This window comes from Malus sylvestris, chromosome 15, assembly GCF_916048215.2.
Source record: "Malus sylvestris chromosome 15, drMalSylv7.2, whole genome shotgun sequence".
NCBI classification, from domain to species: Eukaryota; Viridiplantae; Streptophyta; class Magnoliopsida; order Rosales; family Rosaceae; genus Malus; species Malus sylvestris.
Genome location: NC_062274.1, coordinates 43,988,967 through 44,011,802, shown reverse-complemented (window position 1 = coordinate 44,011,802; position 22,836 = coordinate 43,988,967). Strand labels below are relative to the sequence as shown.

The 22,836-nt window shown below is 37.0% G+C and overlaps 1 protein-coding gene and 2 pseudogenes across 1 annotated transcript; 1 reads left to right on the top strand and 2 right to left on the bottom strand.

The window, feature by feature from the left end:
* Window positions 1-1,330: 1,330 nt before the first annotated feature.
* On the bottom strand, window positions 1,331-10,774 carry LOC126603006 (uncharacterized; annotated as a pseudogene).
* Window positions 10,775-15,735: 4,961 nt separating this feature from the next.
* Window positions 15,736-21,012, top strand: LOC126603005 (uncharacterized). The gene has a single exon (XM_050269782.1). The coding sequence runs from the start codon at window positions 15,736-15,738 to the stop codon at window positions 21,001-21,003; it is 5,268 nt and encodes a 1,755-aa protein (XP_050125739.1). The 3' UTR covers window positions 21,004-21,012.
* On the bottom strand, window positions 16,111-16,217 carry LOC126606082 (small nucleolar RNA R71; annotated as a pseudogene).
* Window positions 21,013-22,836: the final 1,824 nt, after the last annotated feature.

The window sequence follows — 22,836 nt, the reverse complement described above, 5'->3', positions numbered from 1 at the left end:
GGTCCGTAATTTCTCTATTGAAAGGATGGTCGTAACTGTATTTTTCTGCAGGTGAAAGTCGTACTGTTTCTTCGATCTTATCAAAAAACAAAGTGGTTCGAAAAGAAGAGAAAACGAGGTGTTGCTCCCGATCAAACTTAATTATGTTAGTTAGGGTTTGTGGTGGTTCAATATGTCCTCTATAGTCTTTTTCACACAATTAAAAAGTTATAGAGAAAATCCTAGTTTAAGCAGATAATTTATGAGAAAATCCTATTGGGACTATGATTCAAGTTTCCATGTCCAGTTAGGTCTATCAGAAAACCCTAAATTAAAACTGTTTGTCTGTGTAATGAGTGAGGGATTGCTGTCTTTCTGGTTCCTTGGATCTCTATTGTCTCTACTTGGAGTTGGAACCGATCCGTGTAATCCGTCGTACGTGCCCAGGCCAAAGACAAACCTTCAGTATTGCAACACCGTAACTTAAAAAAGGACACACCCAGGCGAAAGGTGAATATTTCTTTTTATTTAAAACTTTTTTTGTTTTGTTTTGTTTACAATGCATAACTTTTTACTTTATTGTAATGCCAGATTTTGAACTTGGAACACGAAAAATAGAACATACTAGAAAAGTGTCTGCGCGTTGCTGCGGGAGTTTGAAATCGTAATGCAGGACAAACATGAATCATTCTAATAGAAATAGACACAAATTATTGATGATAGCACGTCTCACCAAATTATATTGAAATGTTAGTAGTCTTAGAATAAGATTTGATGGTGCATAGAGTGCGGATTGCAAGTTTAATTCCAATAAATATGTGTAATTATGAATCACCATTATCTAAAGTCCTACAAAATCTACATCTAACCACCTGATGGCAGAAGCAATATTAGTCTACAAAATATAGAACCCAACTTAGCCAATCTTAAAAAAGTATAAACCAATAGAAATGGTTCAACATAATGTGAAAACCAAACATAAAAGCTAACCGTAGTTGTAGAATAAGTATTTTAGCTTGCAATTATATCAAATTAACTTTACATAATCAGTGCATTGATATTCAAGAGGGCTATTTAGAAGTTTGACATAACCAAAAATATAATCACAACGAAATATTGTTTTAACATAAGGAACTGAAGCAACATGTAGTCCACACATATTTTGTCTGTGCATGCAACTCGACAAAATACATGTCTTGCAAGCTATGTTATCGCCTTAACGATTGGAAAAAAAAAAACATAAAAACATAATCTTCCAGTGCCTGCAGTGCGTAAGTTTTGAAGTAAAATGCCCAAAAAATGTACATAGGTATAATCACATGCACCAGGCCATCATTAAATCTTTGAGAAATCATTTTTTCAGGAAATCAACATCTCCAACACTGAAACGGAAATGAGAGAGTAAATCTCAATAATGGGTTGATGCAAAGATAGTATTTACATAACAATTAAAATAATGCACCATAATTATACCTTTCTTTGAGTTTTTTGGTTTGCGACCTGCTTCTCAGTGCGCTTATAGGAACTTTGTCTAAAGGCTCTATTTTCGGAATGACTGGCTTGGAGAATTCCTTTGATATTCTTGCTAAAATTGCGGATTGTGGCTGGCTTTCCTCACATGTTTTGCTGTCAATTGATGTCCAAGTTAAAAGGTCAAAATTAAAGGTTCCAAATGTACACAGAATTCATTCATATACTGTGAAGTCGTGTGGTATAAGGAAAAATAAACCTTTGTTTTTTTGCAGCTTCTGATTCAACAAATAATGCTCTTTTAACAGTCTTGTTTGATGCAGGTAGTTGGATTTCTTGAGCACATGGTTCTAAGGCCGCAAAGGAGGCAGGGGTTGCAGCATTAACAATCTGTTTCTCAACATTTGCAGGAGGTGTGCACAGTTCAACTAAGCTAGTTGCTGTGGCAGATGGTGGTTGGTCCTCAAATAATCCGCACACAACAAAATCCGTCTTGGGAAATTCCTTGTTTTGATTTCCAAATCGAAGCTGGAATTTTTTTGTGGTGCCAATAAATTTCTTAAGATTTGGCGGCAGCATAAAAGAATCATCGTACCCTTCTTCTATGATAAGGGAGTGGCAAGATACATGTCTTCCACAATAAAATTTATCTTGAACCTAAGTAACAGATGATGACACATTGCATTAGATTGTTTGAAAGATAATGTTTGCTGCTAAAAGTATACACAGTGTGCTGCTAAAAATATACGGAGTGTGAAGAAATGTGAACAATGTTAAAAAATTAGATGCGATTGTTACCATGGTTCAGGCAATGTTTTCAGCAACCCATGTTCATAGCACTCAAAGTCTGCAGACATTTTCTTTGCATCCTTGTGGCAAGAGGGGTATGGTTTGTACCACAATCCCTTGCTTAGATCAAAACCCACAATCGTCACTCGACACATGAATTTTGTATCCTGTTATGATATAGATGCATTACTCGCATTAAAACATTGAGTAAAAAAGATGATGAACCCAAAAGGTAGAACACAATTGGTGACAACTTGTTTCCGCAATCAAAATGCAAGAATGGAAAACAAATAAAACACATTTGGACCAAAACTAAATTCAAAACAGAAGAAACATTTTCTCATAAAAAATGGATCAACCACTTGAAAGACATGAACACCACTAAAACTTAAGTAGATACCAAGATATGCATTTATCATGCTTTTGTGTTCATGTAAAAGAGATCAACTAAAATGCATAAGGTTCATTAAAAGGATGGTACAAACATAATAATGTCAGACACAATCAACAAATGACACGTTTTTTTTCATATTATGTGAGTGAATCAAGCAAGAAGTGGTTGCAACACATACAATTCACAAAAGAAGAAACATTTTATTTAACAGTGCAAAGATAGTGAACTAACTTTGTTCAGTGTAGGATCAAGGAGAAGCAACTCTTCAATTGTCTTTAACTCAGAATCAACAGTCACATGGGGTTTTGCATAGCTTTCAATGGAGCTAGGTAGAATCTCAAGGGGCAAGTTCAGGTATTGAAACCTATTTTGTACATTTTTAGTGAGAAGAAGATGGTTAGTAAAATAATAAATTTGTAAAACAATAAAGAAGACTTGTTGATTTACCTTTGTTTATATTCCGTGAGCTGCGGGATGTCGGGGTTAAAAAAGCACATCATTGAGCCTGTGTTTCCTAAAACAGGTTTCCCTGTAAATACAAAGATTGCAATTAGTAAAAAAGAATTTGAAGTTGTCACATTAAACGATGGGGTGGTATAACCTTGGTACTGGTTGACTTTAAGAGCAGTCAAAGCAACGAACACAGGCGGCGCCAGCGATTTGAGTGCAGCCTCCTAAAAACCTGTTGCACTCTCTGCCCACAGGGTGACCCTTACTTGATCACCTCTATGATAAGAAAATGCAGTTAGTGTTTTGTACCTCATGTTTATACGGTCATTTATGTATAAATTTATAACACCAATTTAATAAAAAGATCATTGACCTTATATTTTGTATCTGCAAGTTTCGTTTTTTCGCAACCCTAACATTTTGCACATTCACCTCTTCAGTTGATTGTAAGGCCATTAAACAACAAAAAACATCTATGCAGAGTATAGTAAAAAGAATAACGGTAAAGTCAATTACATTAAAACTGCTAAAAATGAATTTAAAGGTTTACCGGCAAAAAAAATGTTATGGTTTACCTGTTAGCTCCACATATCTGTCAACTTTTTTGTGAAGCTGATCAAATTCAACCAGATTAAACCACTACATTGGGATGACTTGGCCAATTCTCTCAACAAGGACTATGGTTGTCCACCTGTTCAACTCAATCATTGCATTACGAGGGACAATTTTGCTCGAAGTTCTGTTTTGGATGACACGAAACTTATTTATCTCATAAGTACAACCGACATTAAGCTACTTAGAAAAGAATTGGATATCCCAGGAGTTCATAGTTGCATGGATCGCATTTCCCTTATAGTGTAAAAAAATAAACAATATGAGTACTGCAAGCAGGTTTAAAGCATTTAATAAGTATTAAGTATAAAGTTTCAATTTTGTAACCTATTTATCAACAAACACATAGTCTAAGATTGCAGCCTGGGGATCAGCTCCGATAGTCTTCGTGACCTAAATTCGACATACTCTAATTTCAAGTTTCCTTGCTGGTTCGTATGGCACCAAGGACCGAATCAATTGAGGTTCCATTAATCTACAGATGATCAGATTTTATAAGCAAATAACAACTGTGAAAACTACAATATCATGTTCATGGAACATAAGATAGATTAACATTTAGAAAAATAGATGGTGAGCGAAAGAGAAACTAAAATTGCCAAAAACGAACACATAGACCTTCACACAATGAATTAAAACATCTTTATAAACAATGTTTTTGGTGTATCCATAAGGAACATCAGCATCGTGAGCAATCACAATTTTAAGACCTCTTTTTGATATATGTCATGTCAACTCTATGCAACTGAATATATAAAATTTAAGCAACTCCAGACAGTCTCCTAAGCATCTGCAAACCATTAACATTATTTCCCCAATTTTCTTTCCCAATTTTATCGAATGTTGCATAAATGATCACACATTTACTCCCTTCCAATTTCCACTTAACCCCGAACAAACAATATTGATAAGTCTTTATCATAACCTTTAACAAAACAGATTACAGCGAAAAAAAAAAGTCATGTGCAAACAAATTTAAGCAGTTTTAGATAGTTTATAAGCACAAAATTATAGTTCAATAAAGAAACATCCCAATCCAAAACTCCAACTTTTTAACCCAAAATGAAAATGAAAAGCATGGAACAAATAATTCAGTTTTGTTATTAAATTCTCTAAATCCCCATTTTAAATCCATTGTAAAGATAATACCACCAACTAAGGGTGGCAATCTGATTGCGGCTGTGCATGTTAGTGGATCCTATGCAACTCAACATATAACATTTAAGCAGCTTCAGATAGCCTACCAAGCATCTGCAAACCATTAACACTATTTCCCCTATCATCTGCAAACCATTAACATTACACCAGCTTAAGAGATAGCAATTACACATTCCACTATTATCACGATCATACATAGTCAAAGGATGCCACAATTATATAGCCAAATCCAGTACTAACATGCATGAAAAAAATGTAACAATACAGTTACAAAATCATCGTAAATAAATATACCTCAAAAGCCAAAGGGTCAAGTGCTCCCTCCAACAATCCAAATTTCTAAAAATCACAAACACAACAAATCCATCAGCACTAAGTTACATGACAACAATGCAAATATTATATTACAAACAGTGTTGAAAAACCATTAACACCAATTACTCACTGCCGGAACAGAGATCACAACAAAACTACACCACTCAAATGACAAAGATTAATAACCAGACACCCATCCATTTTCTAAAGTGACCTCAATGACTCATTCTCTAATAAAAAAAATTATGGCCTCCGCTCAATTTAAAACCACATGTAGAAACCTTTGCTCTAATTTGTGCATCACGCACAACATACTCATTTTAAAACAAACAATAACAATCACAAAAGAACCAACAGAGCGATGGCATAAAAATCTCAAGCATGTGGCATCATCTATCAATGAATAAAAATCAGATGCATCATGTATTCTAGAGGAATAGATAATTGAGAATTCCATTCACAGGGTCACCACCACAACAACAAACAATAGAAGCATGAACAAAATAGGCAAAACACATACAGTGTATTTTTGCAGAGAGGTTGTAACACTAAAAAACCAGCAGAGCAGGAAGAAAAAAGAGGAATGGAGAGCAAGGTGGTAGGTAAAAAAGAAAACCAGAGTTATCAGATAGCAATTAGCACAAAATATCTTCTTAGCTCTCATAATTTAATAATTTAAAAACATCGGTTGTACCCAACCAAAAGGTGGAGAACTGAACCATAACCAAACAGTGAACAAACCAGAAAACAAAAATAAAAGCTCTCTTCAATTAGGATCAAACCATAAACAACCAAAGAAGGAAAAAATTGGTTCGAAACAGGAACTTATCTTTTGAACCGAATGAAATTGCCAGCTAGGATCAATTCTGGTGGAAATGACCCTCATCAATTCTTATAGAAATCACTTCCAGCTGGAACAAAACTCCCAAAAGCAACCCTCTCCCTCCCTCCCTCCCTCCCTCCTTATGAGAGCATTAATGATAGAAAAAATATCTACGACAATTTTAATAAATGCAATGGCAAAGTAAACAGTGAACAACAATTTAAAACAATAAGCTGAAATAGAGTTAATCCTAAGGTGATCTAAACAATCTACAAAGATCTATGATAAGTTTAATGAAGGAATAGAAAATCTGTAACAATTGCTAAATAGAAAAATGATGAATCATACAAAAATTTATGAACAAACAAATAAATTAAATCAGTGCAAAGCCCTAATTTACAAAATTTGAGACATAATCCTAGCACCCAACCGAAAAAATTATTAACATGCATTGCAATTTGAATGAAAGAACCAAATAGCAATTTTAACAAAGCAAATGACAAATTAGACACTAAACAATTAAGGAAATACAGTGTGTTACCCTTTGAATCAAGGGAGAAAGCTGAAAACCCACACCCTACCATTCCTCCCTCACCCATCCCGTCCTCACCGACTCTGTACGTAACCTCTGAACCCTAAACAATGCACACACGCATGCTTTCCGTTATGTATCTCTCTCTCTGTTCATTCCTTTCTCTAAAATCGCAGAAAATCCTAGAAATCTTGGCACTAAACCCGTAGCTCCCATCTCTCTCCAATCTGTCAGTCTCTCTGTTTCCATCCTCTCCACTCCCTTTATCCCTTTCCTCTCATGTCGGCACAGCCACACCCAGCTGTCTTCGAGTAAAAAATCAGAGCCATGGTCTTCTCTTTCCAATTTGTCAGCCGTTCTGTCTCCCTCCGCTCTCTCTTCTCGAGTCAAAGGTTGAAATGCAGAGGGTGGAAATAGGGGTTAAAGGATGAGTGGCAGTTTTGTAAATAAAGAGACAATCGATTTAAAGTAATTCCAAGTTTTTCTCTGACATGTGGCAGTCTTGTAAAAAAACTGAAATGTGGTTGTAATCCGTCCTAAACCCTAAACCCTGCTGACAAAATTACCCTTCTAAGTTCTAATAATTACCCTTCAAACCCAGCCCAAATCTCATGGTTTTGTTGTAAATAAAGTGAAATCAGTGGCAAACAATTGACTGTAGCCATGAATAGTCCAATTGCCCACCAACTTTAGAATAGATAATTTATTGGTTTTCATGTGTGCATAGATCATTGTTTATATATATATATATATATATATATATGTAGGTTGTTCCTTTCTCGAAATTGTACTTAAATGAATTATTAGATCATTAGTTCTTCATCACCTATGAAGCGCGGATACGGATATGGCCAATAGATACGACAATTAAAATTATATAGTAATATAAAAAAATAAAAATATATAATTTAAAACATATTTTGATAACACAAGAATTAGATTTCATCATTCAAATTCAAGTTCATTTGATCTGTTGGAGAAGCAAAGTTGGAAATCTAATTCCCTTGTTGTATAGAAGAAGCGTGATAGTCGTATTGTACTCATAGTTTCAATTAGAGGCTAACTCTTTATATTCATCAAATTTCAAATGAAGCTCCGTTTCTTAATAATTTTTTCCTTTTAATTTCTTACATGAAAGAGTAAAAGTATCCTAAAATTATGATACATGAGATACATGTATCCATCAAGTCAAAGTCGTATCTGTTGACCATGATACGTATCCGATGAGTATCCAAGAGTATCGGACAAGTATCGTATCTAATCCGTGCATCATAGTTCATCACTGAATATTTATGTCCCTCATATATTTTATTTTTGTTTTGTTTGAAGTTTCAGATAATATATCGCAGAGCTGGTTAATTGTTATAGGAGGAGGTAGCGATCAATGAAGATTTGTATGAAGACAGGGAAGCATTTGGCTGGAGTAGTTGCTTTGAAAATTAGAAGTTTTCTCGTTATACTTGCAGCTTACCGACTATCAACACTATTGTTGTTGTGGTTAGCTCTAGATTTTATTAGCCTTGAGCTCACTTTGTCCTTTAGAAGGGTTCCAATGGAGACGAGGTTGCCCCTTCCAAGGCTTTCGTTGGAGACAATGAAGAAATTGGGTCTAGTTTTCTCGAAAGCTTTTTTGGTTATATCATATACAATCGCTTCTCAAGAACGTTTGTCATAAAGCTCTTCACTCGACATATTATAGGTCATGTCAAGCTCATAAAAATTATGATTTGACATAACGTTCAAGAACTTTATTATTATTTCAACGACGAAGATAACAGGTGGTCCAAGCAACTCCCGAAAGAGATCATGCAGTCGATTCTACATCTGCTTGGCGTGTTGGATTATCCATGATGTGGTGTAGTGTGTCAATCATGGAGAGTCGATGTTAATAGGGAAATCAAGAGGAAGTGTTGTTGTCCTGTTCCCGAACTCCCTTGGCTCATGCTTCATTATCATGGGTACTCCCTCAAAGATCATGGTTAATGTTTAAGTTTTGTGTCCCGAGGGTTTTGTGGATCTTTGGTCGAAATTCTACTATCATGATATGAAGACTCACATTACTATCAACTTCTTCGTGAATCCAATCTCAGGTACCTGAGTGATGCTCCCATCATAATGCACAATTCCATGCCAGTATAACATTTTACCTCAATTCTTAAGAAAAGTGGTAGCCTCTTCAGTACCAACAAACACCAACTCCTCCTCATCACCATGTATTGTGGCTAGCCTTTGTTGGGGTGGTAAGTTGACTTTCTATAGTCCCACTGACAAAACATGGATTCTCATTAATGGCGAAGAGGCTAAAGATGTACCTTTCTCGATATAGAAATAATTGATGGAAAATTATATGCTGCAACATGTCGAGCATTCGAGTTTTTAATGGTATTTGACATTCACGACCCTCCGAGTCACAAGGTTGAACGCTTGGTTATGCTTCACCCTAGACCAGTTCGTGCAATGCATCAACATGATACAAGAGATGGAATCGTGTACATATATAATGCAGAGTTAACTTAACCTAGCAAATGATCATACATCAAATGAGTTGCTTGTGATTATTATTACAAGTTTAATAGTTTTTCTAAAGAAGAGGATCCAATAATTCCTTATTCCATCAGCGGTGAAAATTTTGTTATCCCACCTCTCGTCGAAGGATTTCGAGTGTTCAAGCTGGACTTATGTGATGAAGGTGCTGGTTGGTTAAAGGTATATGACTTGGGTGATAAGATACTGTTTTTGAGCAAGGTAAGCAACAAACTCATCTTTGTTGGGAGTCATGATTCTGCTCGTTACAATAACGTTGAAAGAAACTGCATATATTTTGCTTTCTATTATCTTTGTTTAAGAACACCTTCATTGGCGCGCGATTTTGGGACGTTTTTCTTGGGAAACAAGAGCATCACATGTTTTGTTCTTCCTGAAGATCATTCTCACGCATAATTGCATACTCAAACTGTTTGGTTTGCACCAAATCTTTTGGTAATTTTGTTATTTTTGATTAGCTATTGGTGTTATCTTTGTTACTTGGAGCTTAGTATAAATCTCCTCTGTAATTTATTTTAAGATGAACAAATATCAATTTTCAGAATTCTTGCATCTCTCTCTAATTATTTTTTTCCTATTAAAAAGACTATCTAACATAATTCTATTCATATATGTTTTTAATATAGAATAAACTTTTTTTCTAGTTTACTTGCAATGCATACATAATGAAAATGAAATTAAAACAGTATATGAAATATACAATAATATTAAGAAATGTAATATTAAATCAAGTATTTTGAATACAAACAACGTTTATACCAAAATTAAATCTGATTGAACCGTAATTTGGACAAGTATTTTAGAACACGAGCTGTAGATATTAGAGATCCTTTACATCGCCATAGGCTTTCATGTGTCCAGAACAGGTTGCTTTGCATCAATGAAGTAATGAGACAATCAATTAAGTTTAGGCAATAACATCATTCAAGGCAACATGCATATGAGGGGAGATGGTGGAGGTGAAGCAAAAAGAAAGCAATTAAGCAACTGGAAACATCACCTCCTTTAGCTTCAGTTCAAAATAACAGTCAACAATGACAAGTTTCCATCACTCACAAGCACTCCAACACTTAAATCCCATAAAAAAGTTGGCAAGGTGTGACGACCCATTCCTAATTTTATGTTTTTTTATTAATTTTAAAAGTGTGAATTTACGAAAATGCCCTAAAGGCAAGAACTTTGACTTCCATTGACCATCGCCGAGAGAAATGTATGACTTATTCTTTTAGCGTACCCTTATAGTGCTCGTCGTTACGAACACGTGAGCGCATGTTAGACTTGAATCAGATCTGTAACGAAAAAGTTACACTCCGTTAAAGTACGTTAGTCACAGGTAATTTTGTACTCGTGCGTACGAGTTTACGGTGTCGAAACATGTCGAAAGGACATATTTGTACATTAAAATTTGTACAAATCCATTCAATCCCTAAGAGCAGTTCCACCGGAGGTGGAATAGCCTGGCACCCAGTGGAAAATACAAGCTGAGACTCAGCCAATTCAATCCAACCCGTGGAATAGACTGGCACCCAGCCCAAGCCAGTCCACATGCCGGCCAAAAATCGACAGAGGAAGGAAACAGCTCATTTGATGCCATGTTGACGTCATGGCTACCATCTCTCTTATCCAGAACCCCATCTGACGCCTGGAACCCGATCATTGGAACCCCATCAACTCCCTTCCCCCGATAAATCCATATATTCAACACCATGTCCCCCTTCCCCTTACGAGCTCCGGCGAGGAGACGACGACGAGGTTGCGCTGCCTTATGCGGAGGAGGAAGCAGTCGTCGAATTTCTTAGCAAGGTCAGTGGGATTACGGTGGTTGAGGTCATTGTCGACCTAGAGCCAGTTTCCAAAAACGGGTACGGGTATGAGACCAGGCGGGAGCTTGAATTTCTTGCCACGGGGAGACCCAGAAGGTTCTTTTCCAGGAGGAGGAGGTCCATTTTTTGGGGAACGTTGGTGTGGTGAGGAGGAGGTCTATTTCTAGAAGAAGAAGAAGGGAAGAAGAAGTCAGAAAGTAAAAAACCAAATTAATATTTTATAATAAAAATTAATAATATTTTAATAAAATTGACTAGGCTATTTAGTTTTAGAGGTGGAGATTCATTGGTCTATTACTGTTCATTAGAGTCTATCACTGTTCACTGAAGTGGATAAATTGGCTGGGTGTTGGCACAAAGTCCTTAGGGGTGGACTTGCTCTAAAAGGGATCCAGTCCCTTCTTTCACACTCATCAACCATCAAACTTTTGCTTTTTCCTTCTTTTCCTCTCCACCAATCAAATTGTTTTCCCTCAACCTTGCACCCAATCAGAAATCAGAAGGTTCTCTTTCTCTCCCTCTTCCTTATTTCTCTCTCCCTCTCAAAACTCTCTTTTCTCTACAACAAGGAAGACCAACCCCAAATCTTCACTGTTCAAGCTTAAAAACCTTTCCATTGTGTTCACCTTACCTCCACGAACACAACCATACCAACCAAACTAAGAATGGACAAGTTTTGACTCGCCAACTCAGAAGGTCCGAACTCAGATGAGTTGAGTTCGACGTGTTTTCAACTGAGTCACGATGTTTTAGGACTTGGGAAAGCCTCTACACAACTCCCTAGGGTCCCTAGTCAAGGTTTGGGAAGCTTTGACGTGAAACAACTCAGTTTGGAGAAGTTCAAGTTTCACCCATACCTTTCGAGCCAATTTCCGGCCAAACCATGGCAATTTGGCAGGCGTCCAAGGTATCAATTTCTTCGTCTCGCTGAGTACTACAACTTTCCTTTTTGTTTCATCCAATTTCGTTGAGTATTGAAGAAGTTATACTCATTTGAATCTTACCCAGTTTCCGATGACCTCCACGGATTTCGAGGAAATTTCCGACCAAACCACGATGAGTTAGACGTTGTACGAGATACCATTCTCTTCATCCATTTGAAAACTACAACTTTTGTTTTTGAATCACTCAATTTCGTTGAGTATTGACAAAGTTATTAACGTTTAAAGGTTGTTCAGTTTTCTGGCCGAATCCAGCCTTCCCTTCCATTTAGCTCTGGCGAGCAGCAACCCAAACCCAGGCCCTTCGGGCCGTTCCTGCCAAGCCTAAAACCCTGGGCAGCCCAACCTAACCCTTTATTTATTTATTATTATTATTTGGTTAATTAAAGGCCTTTGGGCCATTTCCTTTTAGGGCTTTAAACTCATGCATTTGAAACCCTAAACCCTTTTAGTTTAGGGAGTTTTAACAAAATACGCCCGGTATTGTTCACTTTTAACGAAAAACCACATTTTTACCTTTAACTGGCACTATTCACAATATCTTTAAAAAGGGATTTTCGTTAAAAGAGAAGTTTTTTTGGATTTTTCGTTACTTTTCCTTTTAGTTTAGGCCTTTAGGCCTAGAACCCTTAAGTCCAACCTATTAAACTAACCTAACCTAATAACCCTTAACCCAGATGAAATATTCCGTTAGGGAATATCCCATATGTCTGAGAATATTTCGTCATTCAGGGAATATTCATCCTGTTGACTTTTCGGAAATTTAAGCAGGACCCTTCTTAGGGTAATTCGACGTCCTGAATCCGTTTTTGACGTCCATTTTCCCAAATTCAATTGTTATAATATAGTTTTATTAACTTTACCTTTATGTGCTTAGGGGCAATTATTAGCGGTGTTTCCATCTTCGCTAGGTTGCGTGGCTCGTCAGCGGCGAAGTATCTATGAGTGGACAGTTTATTTTATACCTATACATATTGACAGTTTCCCTAAATGCGTAGTTACTTCACTTTTAGGCTTATATTGCCAAGTATTCGATATTGTGATATGAAATGTGTTAAATGCTGTTATATGGTTGAGATACTATTGTCATGACATTCATACATATTTGTTCATGCTCATCTTGTTGCACCCCGGTGTTAGTACTCCGCCCAGGGCCAGGGCCAGTCATTCACGTGTATGTTCACGTCCGCACCATGCGCTCACCTTGGACTTAAGTTAGGTGCCAGTCCTGTCGGGTAGATTGCATTAGGCAATCCGACTTGTACGTGACCGTGCTTCTGCACCAGTTTTCGCGTGATCGTAGTACTAGAGTGCCTTGATTACACCCAATCCTATCGGGTAGAATTGCCTTAGGCAGTTCTGACTTATGTGCTAGCTTAGATGATGAGCAAACTGCTTATAATTGATTATCACATGATTATATTACTTTGGCATTTGATATATCATGACTTGGCATATTTCTAGTTATATTGTTGTTATATTTGATTACATACTTACGTAGTATGTTTTAAGGAATCTATACATGTTTTACGGCGAAGAGTTAGTATATTCAAAAATAAAGGTTTTCGTATAAGCATTGTTTTGCTGACCCACTCAACTTTGTTTTTCACCCCTCCAGGTTTAGTAGCTATGTTTACACGTATATGAGGATTCTGGCAAATCTCAGGAGATGGTTACCTTCAGTGGTATAACCCTCATCCTATTTACTATACTGTCTTATGCTTTGACATCACGTGTGAAAAGGGTTCAATCCCGCTCACCCGTGCACTCTTTTGATTAGGCACTTTTAGGTTTAATTTATTCACTTTTTTCACATCACTACACTTTATGGCTTCGTCACCTTCCAGGTGTCGGCTAGCACAACTCGATTCGAAGTCCAAGCAGACATTCTGGGTCGGGGTGTGCCAGAAGGGGACTACACAAATCAATAAAAATATTGCACGCAATGGTTACAGGTTTATAACGTCTTTCATTAACGTGTTCAGTAGAGAATTTACACTATTGCTAATTATCCATACAGCAAACAAGGTTTGAAATAAACAGAAAATAAGGGTAGATTTACTTACTGCTTATATCATCAATTAATCATGTACATAATGTTGGAAACATTATCAACATATCTGATAATCCTAATCACTTGTATATACTAATTAGAACTCTTACATGAAGAAGACATTGTCTCAAGTTCACATCAATTCTTCTACTCACTCAAGGCCTTAATATTCTAATGGTGATAGAATCCTATGTCTAAGAATGAATGCCTTGAGAGCAAGGAATCACACATATATATTGAAAACAATGACAGCCAACTCTGTTAGGGTGATATTTTATATATATTTGTTAACTCTTTTACCTATAACTTAGTCATGATTATATAGTAAATTGGTGAGTTTGATGTGTTTTTGTGCGATTTTTGTAGAGAACATAATTCGTGAATAAAGCAGGGAATTGGAAACTTAAATTAGAGAAACTCAAAGAATTATCGAATGGGATGTGACTGATGGGCTGGAGCAAAGAATGAAACAATACATCATATGGGAAATTGGATCATTAAAGCAAGCCCAATAAAATTAGGCAGTGCAAGCTTGTGGTGATGGTTTTCCCAAAAAGAATTGGGTTGGAGAGAAAACGGCATGTGGATTAGAAAACAAAGAAAAAAGGCATAGAAGAAAAAAAGGGTTTTGGAACCGTCTGACGGATAGAACCTACCGGGCTCTCGAATTGCTGGGGGGAGATTTCAGGAGCCGCAAGAGGAGTGGAGACCCAAAAGAAAAATAACTCAGCGCAGACACATACATAAGCCTAGTGAAAGAAGAAGCAATTGGAGAATTCTAGCTTTGCTGTGGAGTGGAGAATGGAATTTCAGTTGTTTCCTTCTTTGTTTTCGAATTCTAGCGTGGTGTATTTTATTTCGATCATGAACTAAGTTCTTTTGCTAGGATTAGGGTGTACTCTTACCATGAACATCTAATTCTTATTATTTCATATTGATCTCGGTTGTTTTCCATGTTGAGTAATTGTTATTGTGCTTATTCGTTATCAAATAACTGGCCATTATTTGTGTGAAGAACTAAATTGGGACTGATAGGTTGAGTTTAGTAGATTGCTTCTCATAACAATTACCATGAATTACATAATTGAGTAGACATACTGGTTATGACTTGTGTAGTATTGTGAAATTATCCATTTAGCGTAAAGGGTTTCGATTATCTACTTATGTGGTTAGACATAGCATGGGTAGATAGTTAGAAACACAGTTAGTATATTCTGAAAGGAAATATTGACGAATCAAGGGATAATTGCTAGCAACATGGGAATAATTTGAGTTTAATATGAATAACGGGATTAGATGGGATTGAGAATGAGGAACCTGATGTCCTAGTGCTTCAATATATTAATTTTTCATAATTCATTCACTTTTACTTCGTGTTTGTTCAATTGATATTTTCACTTTCGTTTGGCTTCTTTGCATATTTGAATTTGTCATCGTAATCCATCTTTTATTTAAGTTTAGTTTGAAGTCAATCTCAATAGTAAATTTAGGTTAATCCGATCCTTGTTTGAACGACACTCTACTTATCACTATATTACTTGGACGATATTGTACACTTGCAATTATCAACAACAAGTTTTTGGCGCCGCTGCCTCGGATCGAATTTAATTCTATTTTACTTTTGTGATTTTGTTTGGTTTATTTAAATTTTATTTTCGTTTTTTTTATTTTGATTATTTTTTTTCTCGGAGTATTCTCACCTTGTCTCATTGTTTCTTGAAGGTGAATGCTTGGTACTCGTTCGTCGGATTGTGTACTACTTGAGTTTGAACCAGAAATTGAGAAAATACTCCGTGAAATCTGAAGAGAACAAAGAGAAGTCAGTGAGAAAGAAAAGCAGCAAGAGAGCAAGATGGCGTTAGTTCAGAATGAAACGATGGGAGATCTTGATATGCCAACCATTCCGGAATCACCGTCGAGCATAGCTCTTCCTGCAGCTGCAAGGAATTATGAATTGAAGACTATCCACTTTGATATGATGCCTTCTTTTCATGGCATGAGCACTGAAGATCCATTGGCACATATTAGAGATATCTTCAATATGGTGTCCAACATGGCATTGGTAGAAGGAGTCACCGAGGAACATCTCAGGATGAAGGTCTTTCCATACACTATGAAAGACAAAGCGAAGACTTGGTTGAATTCTTTGAGGCCTAGAACCTTGACGAGTTGGAACGATATTCAGAATAAATTTTTGGAGAAATTCTTCTCGACCCAGAAGACCGATACCCTTAGAGATAATATCATGCAGTTCACTCAACAGGCAGATGAGACGTTTTCTGAGGCATGGGAGAGATTTAATAATTTGTTGATTCAGTGTCCGCACCATGGTTTGCCTACTCTAGTTCTCATGCGGATATTTTATAAAGGATTAACAGTTTCAAGCAAAGCTGCAGTGAACAACTATGCAGGGGGATCAATTAAGAACAAGATGCCAGCCGAATGTCAAGCACTTTTTGATACTCTAGCACTCGAAACACAACATTCTGAAGCAAGAGGAAGACGGGCAGGAGTTTTTGAGATTAATAATTCTACCGAATTTGCTTCAAAGGCACAAGTCGATGTGATTGCTAGTAAACTTGACACTTTGCTTTCTATGAATGGGAGAGCATCAGTTCCAGAGGTTTGTTCCATATGTGCAGTTCCTGGTCATGCCACAGTTGGTTGTCCGTATAGTGTTGATTTTCCAGAATTTGTTCAAGAGCAAGCGAACATGGTGAATGCTTACAGACGTCCTGGTAACGATCCATACTCCAATACTTATAATCAAGGATGGAGAAACCATCCAAATCTCTCATGGGTCAATAATCAGAATATACAAAAGCCACCATCTGGTTTCCAACCTCAAGAGAAGAAGAATAATTTGGAAGATGTCATTGCACAGCTTGCTGGTAACGTGAATACTCTTTCTGTCAATACAAATCAATTTATGAGCAAAACTGAGACAACTCTTCAGAACCAGGCTGCTTCAATAAAAAATTTGGAGATTCAAATGGGGCAGTTAGCTCATTCTTTGGCAGTTAGAGAAAAATGTTCTTTTCCAAGCCAAACTGAAGTTAATCCAAGAAACCATGAGCAAGCTAAAGCAATAACTCTTCGAAGAGGGAAACAAGTGAAAACAGCAGTTGATTTTGAGAAAAACAATGAGGAAGAAAAGGTAGAAACCATTTCACAAGAGGAGCAGCCACTGTCCGATGTTGTACAGCCACTAGCTATACCGGGAACCACTTCAAAAGCTTCACCACAATCAGTCATTGCAGCCACACCACTCCCTAAGCCTGTTGTCCAACCCGTGAAGCCATATGTGCCCCCTATTCCTTTTCCTCAACGGCTCAAGAAGAATATGTTAGATGAGAAGTATTTCAAATTCTTAGAGATGTTTAAGAAATTGGAGATTAATATTCCATTTGCCGATGCTTTGGAGCAGATGCCGAATTATGCTAAATTCATGAAGGATATCATCTCAAAGAAAAGAAAATTTGGTGATCATGAGAAGATTCAGTTGACAGAAGAATGCAGTGCAATCCTTCAAAGAAAGCTTCCACTCAAGCAAAAAGATAGAGGGAGTTTCAAAATTCCATGCATTATTGGCACTAATTTATTTGAAAAAGCATTATGTGATTTGGGGTCTAGTATTAATTTATTACCTTTATCTGTTGCTAAGAACATTGGAATAGGTGAAATTAAACCCACTACTGTTTCTTTGCAGATGGCGGATAGATCAATTGCATATCCAGAGGGAATTATCGAAGATGTGTTAGTGAAGGTTGACAAGCTGATTTTTCCAGCAGATTTCTTGGTGTTGGATATGGAAGAAGATTATGAGGCTCAGTTGATTTTGGGTCGGCCATTTCTTATCACAGCTAGGACTTTAATTGATGTGGAACAAGGGGTTTTGACATTGAGAATTGGGGAAGAGAAAGCAACATTCAAAGTGTTTGAGGCTGGAAAATTTCCAAGAGAAGCGGAGGATTGTTTTCGCATTGATTTAGTTGAGACCGTGATTTCTGAAAAATTCAGAGTTGAGAAGCCCAGTGATCCTATGGAAGCTGCACTAGTTCATGCTGCTACTTCAGAAGATGAAAATCAACTGTTAGCGGAATGTGCTCTTTATTTGGATGCTTTTAAATCAGTTACAAAGAGTGGACGATTGGAGTTCAAAGACCTTGGATATGTACCTTCAAAATCGCCGCCAAGTATTACAGCCGCACCTACCTTAAATTTGAAACCATTGCCATCACATTTAAAGTATTCTTTTTTGGGAGCTGCTGAGACTTTACCTGTTATAATTTCTGCATATTTGAGTGAAGTTGAAGAAGAAAAACTATTGAGAGTGTTAAGAAGGCATAGAATGGCAATTGGGTGGAGTATTGCTGACATCAAAGGAATTAGTCCGTCCATTTGTATGCATCGGATCTTGTTGGAAGACAATTACAAGCCTTCAGTTGAGCATCAACGCAGATTAAATCCAAATATGAAGGAGGTGGTACGAGCTGAGATTTTGAAGTTATTAGACGCTGGAATAATATATCCAATTTCGGACAGTAAATGGGTGAGTGCTTTGCATTTGGTACCGAAAAAGGGTGGAGTTACAGTGGTTAAGAATGACAAGAATGAGTTAATTCCATCGAGGACTACAACAGGATGGAGAGTATGCACTGACTATAGGAAATTGAACAATGAGACTCGAAAGGATCATTTTCCTTTTCCATTCATTGATTTGATGTTGGATAGACTTGCTGGATATGCTTACTATTGTTTTTTAGATGGGTACTCTGGTTATAATCAGATTCCGATTGCACCAGAAGACCAAGAAAAGACGACATTCACATGCCCTTTCGGTACTTTTGCGTATAGGCGTATGCCTTTTGGGTTGTGTAACGCGCCTGCTACTTTTCAAAGGTGCATGATGAGTATTTTTTCTGACTTGGTAGAGCGTTGTATTGAGGTATTCATGGATGACTTCTCAGTTTTTGGCTCATCGTTTGATTCTTGTCTAGATAATTTGTCCTCGGTGTTGCAAAGATGTGAAGAAACCAATTTAGTTCTAAATTGGGAAAAATGTCACTTTATGGTGCAAGAAGGGATTGTTTTGGGTCATAAGGTTTCGGTCAACGGCATTGAGGTAGACAAGGCGAAAATTGAGACAATTTCAAAGTTACCGCCACCCACTTCCATCAAAGGAGTTCGAAGTTTCCTAGGTCATGCTGGTTTTTATCGTCGTTTTATTAAGGATTTCTCTAAGATTACAAAACCGTTGTGTAACTTGCTCCTGAAAGAAGCGGAGTTTGTATTCGATTCATCATGTTTTGAGGCGTTCAATGTGTTGAAAATGAAGCTCACGACAGCTCCTGTGATAGTTGCACCGGATTGGGAATTACCTTTTGAGATTATGTGTGATGCAAGTGACTATGCTATTGGAGCAGTTTTGGGTCAGCGGAGAGATAAGCTACTGCATGTGATTTATTATGCTAGTCGAACTCTCAATGATGCACAATTGAATTATGCCACTACCGAGAAAGAGCTTCTAGCCGTTGTCTTTGCTTTAGACAAATTCCGTTCTTATCTCATTGGTTCAAAGGTAATTGTCTACACCGATCACTCAGCTTTGAAGTATTTATTATCCAAGAAAGATGCAAAGCCTCGGTTGATTCGATGGGTGTTGTTACTACAAGAGTTTGATTTAGAGATACGGGATAAGAAGGGGTCTGAAAATGTGGTGGTAGATCATCTTTCTCGAATTGTGCATCATGAAGGTGATAATGACTTAGTTCCTATCTCCGAAACATTCCCTGACGAGCAGCTCTTTACCATTAACTCTTCAGTCACTCCTTGGTATGCAGATTATGTCAATTATTTAGTTAGTGATATCATGCCTCCTGATTTGACTTGGCAACAGAAGAAAAGATTCATTTCGTTAGTCAGACATTACTATTGGGATGAGCCGTACTTGTGGAAGCATTGTCCAGATCAATGTATAAGACGGTGTGTTCCTGATGACGAGATGGAGGAAATCTTGAGACATTGCCATTCTCTAGCATGTGGTGGTCATTTTGGTGCCACAAAGACTGCTGCCAAGGTACTACAATCTGGTTTTTGGTGGCCTACATTGTTCAAGGATGCTCATACTTTTGTTTCTACATGTGATCGCTGCCAACGTGTTGGAAATATCTCAAGTAGACATCAAATGCCGTTGAATAATATTCTAGAAGTCGAACTTTTTGATGTTTGGGGTATTGACTTCATGGGACCATTTCCATCATCTTATGGCAAGCAATACATCTTGGTAGCTGTGGATTCTGTTTCAAAATGGGTTGAAGCAATTGCTTTACCTACTAATGATGCTAAGGTTGTTGTTCATTTTCTCCGGAAGCATATTTTCACTCGCTTTGGCACCCCGCGCGCCATTATTAGTGATGGAGGCAAGCACTTTTGTAATCGTCACTTCAATGCTCTTTTGGCGAAATATGGAATCACACATAAGGTTGCTACACCTTATCATCCACAAACTAGTGGGCAGGTTGAGATTTCCAATCGAGAGATCAAGAATATTTTAGAGAAGACCGTGGGACTTTCACGCAAAGACTGGGCTGCAAAGTTGGATGATGCGCTATGGGCGTATCGGACTGCATTCAAGACTCCAATTGGCATGTCTCCATATCGATTGGTGTTTGGAAAAGCATGTCATCTACCTGTGGAACTGGAACATAAAGCATTTTGGGCAGTGAAGAAGCTTAATTTTGAGATGGACGCAGCGGGAGAAAAGAGAGCTCTTCAATTGAATGAGATGGAAGAATTTCGGAATGATGCATATGAAAATGCTAAAATCTACAAGGAACGTACCAAAAAGTGGCATGATCAACATATTCTACGTCGTGAGTTTTATATTGGCCAGCAAGTTCTTTTGTTTAATTCTCGGCTGAAACTTTTCCCTGGGAAGTTGCGAACACGATGGTCAGGTCCTTTTACAGTTGTTCAAGTTTTTCCATATGGAACGATTGAAGTTCGTGATCATACAACAGATGCTACATTCAAAGTTAATGGACAGCGATTGAAGCCATATCTTGCTGCCAGTTTTGAGCGAAACACGAATGTTGTGACCCTTGCTTCTCCCGATTGATTGCAATGCCAAGTCGGGCTGAGGACTTTAAACTAAACGCTTGTTGGGAGGCAACCCAACCAGGTTCATTCGTTCCTTTCCTTGTTTATTAGTTTTGCATTTTCTTCCTTTCTGTTCCATACTACTCATTGTGCATCTTTTTGTTGTGATTTTGCATTGAGGACAATGTTTAGTTTAGGTTTGGGGGGAAAGCATCGTTTTTTTGTTAGTTTGGTTGATTCATTTGCATTTTTGTTTGTAAGGTCAAAAGTTAAGGTTTTTATGTTCCAAGTTTAATAATATTGATTTCTTCACCCACATGATGATTTGAACATGTTTAGTTTGTCATTTCAAAGGTGTTTGGAGTGGTTTTGTTGTTATGTGCCAAAGAAATTGCAAAATTGCACTTTGAGTTCATATTTTGGTCATAATCAACTTAGCTACCTAAATTAATTTTGGATGTTTTTCAAGTTAATTTGATGATGCCAACATGTTTAGAATGTTTAATATGATGTGTTGGAATAGGGTTGGGACAGAAATTCGACCTACATTGTGAATTGGGACATTTAGATGCTCAAAAAGTGAAAATAAGCTTGTAAATTTGCTGCATAATTTCTGCAGATTTTCTGTCATAAAAGAGCTTTAGTGACGATCTTCAAAGATTTTCTCGGTCACAAAAGGCATGTTCATACTTTTAGCGACGGTTTCTGGGAATTATTTTTGTCACTAAAAGTCAATTTTGCTTATTTTTGCAGATTTTTATCCTATGATGAAGGCAACAATTTTGGCTCGGAATTCATTATTTTTAAAGCCATTCCATCTTCCATGATGCCCAAAAATAGGTGTATTCTCTTCCTATTCTCTTACTTTCTTTCATGCTTATATTTATACATCCTTATGTGATGAATTGTTTTGTTAAAATTTTTAGGATGAGGTAGGAATTAAAATTTTGGGATTGGGTGTTAGAATTTGTTGGAAACAATAAGAGCTTGGAAGCATAAGTTGTTAAGGTTATCACTTTATTCTATTAATGGCGATGTATATGTCTTGCTAAGAATTCTTCCTTTGCTAAAGGGTTGCCTAGAAGGTTTTTGCATCACATTCTTTTTACCATTCATTTTGCCATGTCTCAAGTACTTTGGTGGACAAGCTGTCCATGTTTGGATGATGTGGAGAAATAGTGGAGACTACCCATGTGAGTTGTTGTGCCTAAGCTTTTCTTGAGAGGGTTAATTTGTTTCTACTCTTAAACACTTTCCAATTTCTTTCTTTAATTTTCATGATCTCATTAAAATTAATTTGCATTGGGTACAAAAGAACTTTAATATATGTTGGGTATTCTTGCCATTGGGTTAGACGGAACTATAGAAACGATGTTAGGCTATGCATGTTTTCCACCGCTAAAAGGCCTATTCCCTACCCTTTTGTGTGCTCCATTAACCCCATTGAAGCCAAACACTTAGCCTTTTCTTTCATTACCCACATAATTTCTTATCCACTCTACCCTATATTAGCCATACCATATAGCTTGAGAGATACCAAGGTGATATCAAAAGAAATCAAGGTTGAGTTGTACATCAAAGCAGTGGCGTGTACCGAGGTACCATGGTTCTTATTATTATTTCTTGTAATTATTTCCAAAAAAAAAAAAAAAAAAAAAAAGTCAAGAAAAAAAAGAAAAAGAAAAAGAAGAGAAATTGTACCATTCATTATAACATGAGTCCTGGACGCCACAAATTATATTTCAAGTTTCAAAGGGGTGCCAACCTAACTACATACGAAAAGTCTTGGTGTTTCTCAAGTTTTTGTTTTTTTTCCTTATCGTTTCTTTCTCTGCCCAAATACCTAGCCTTA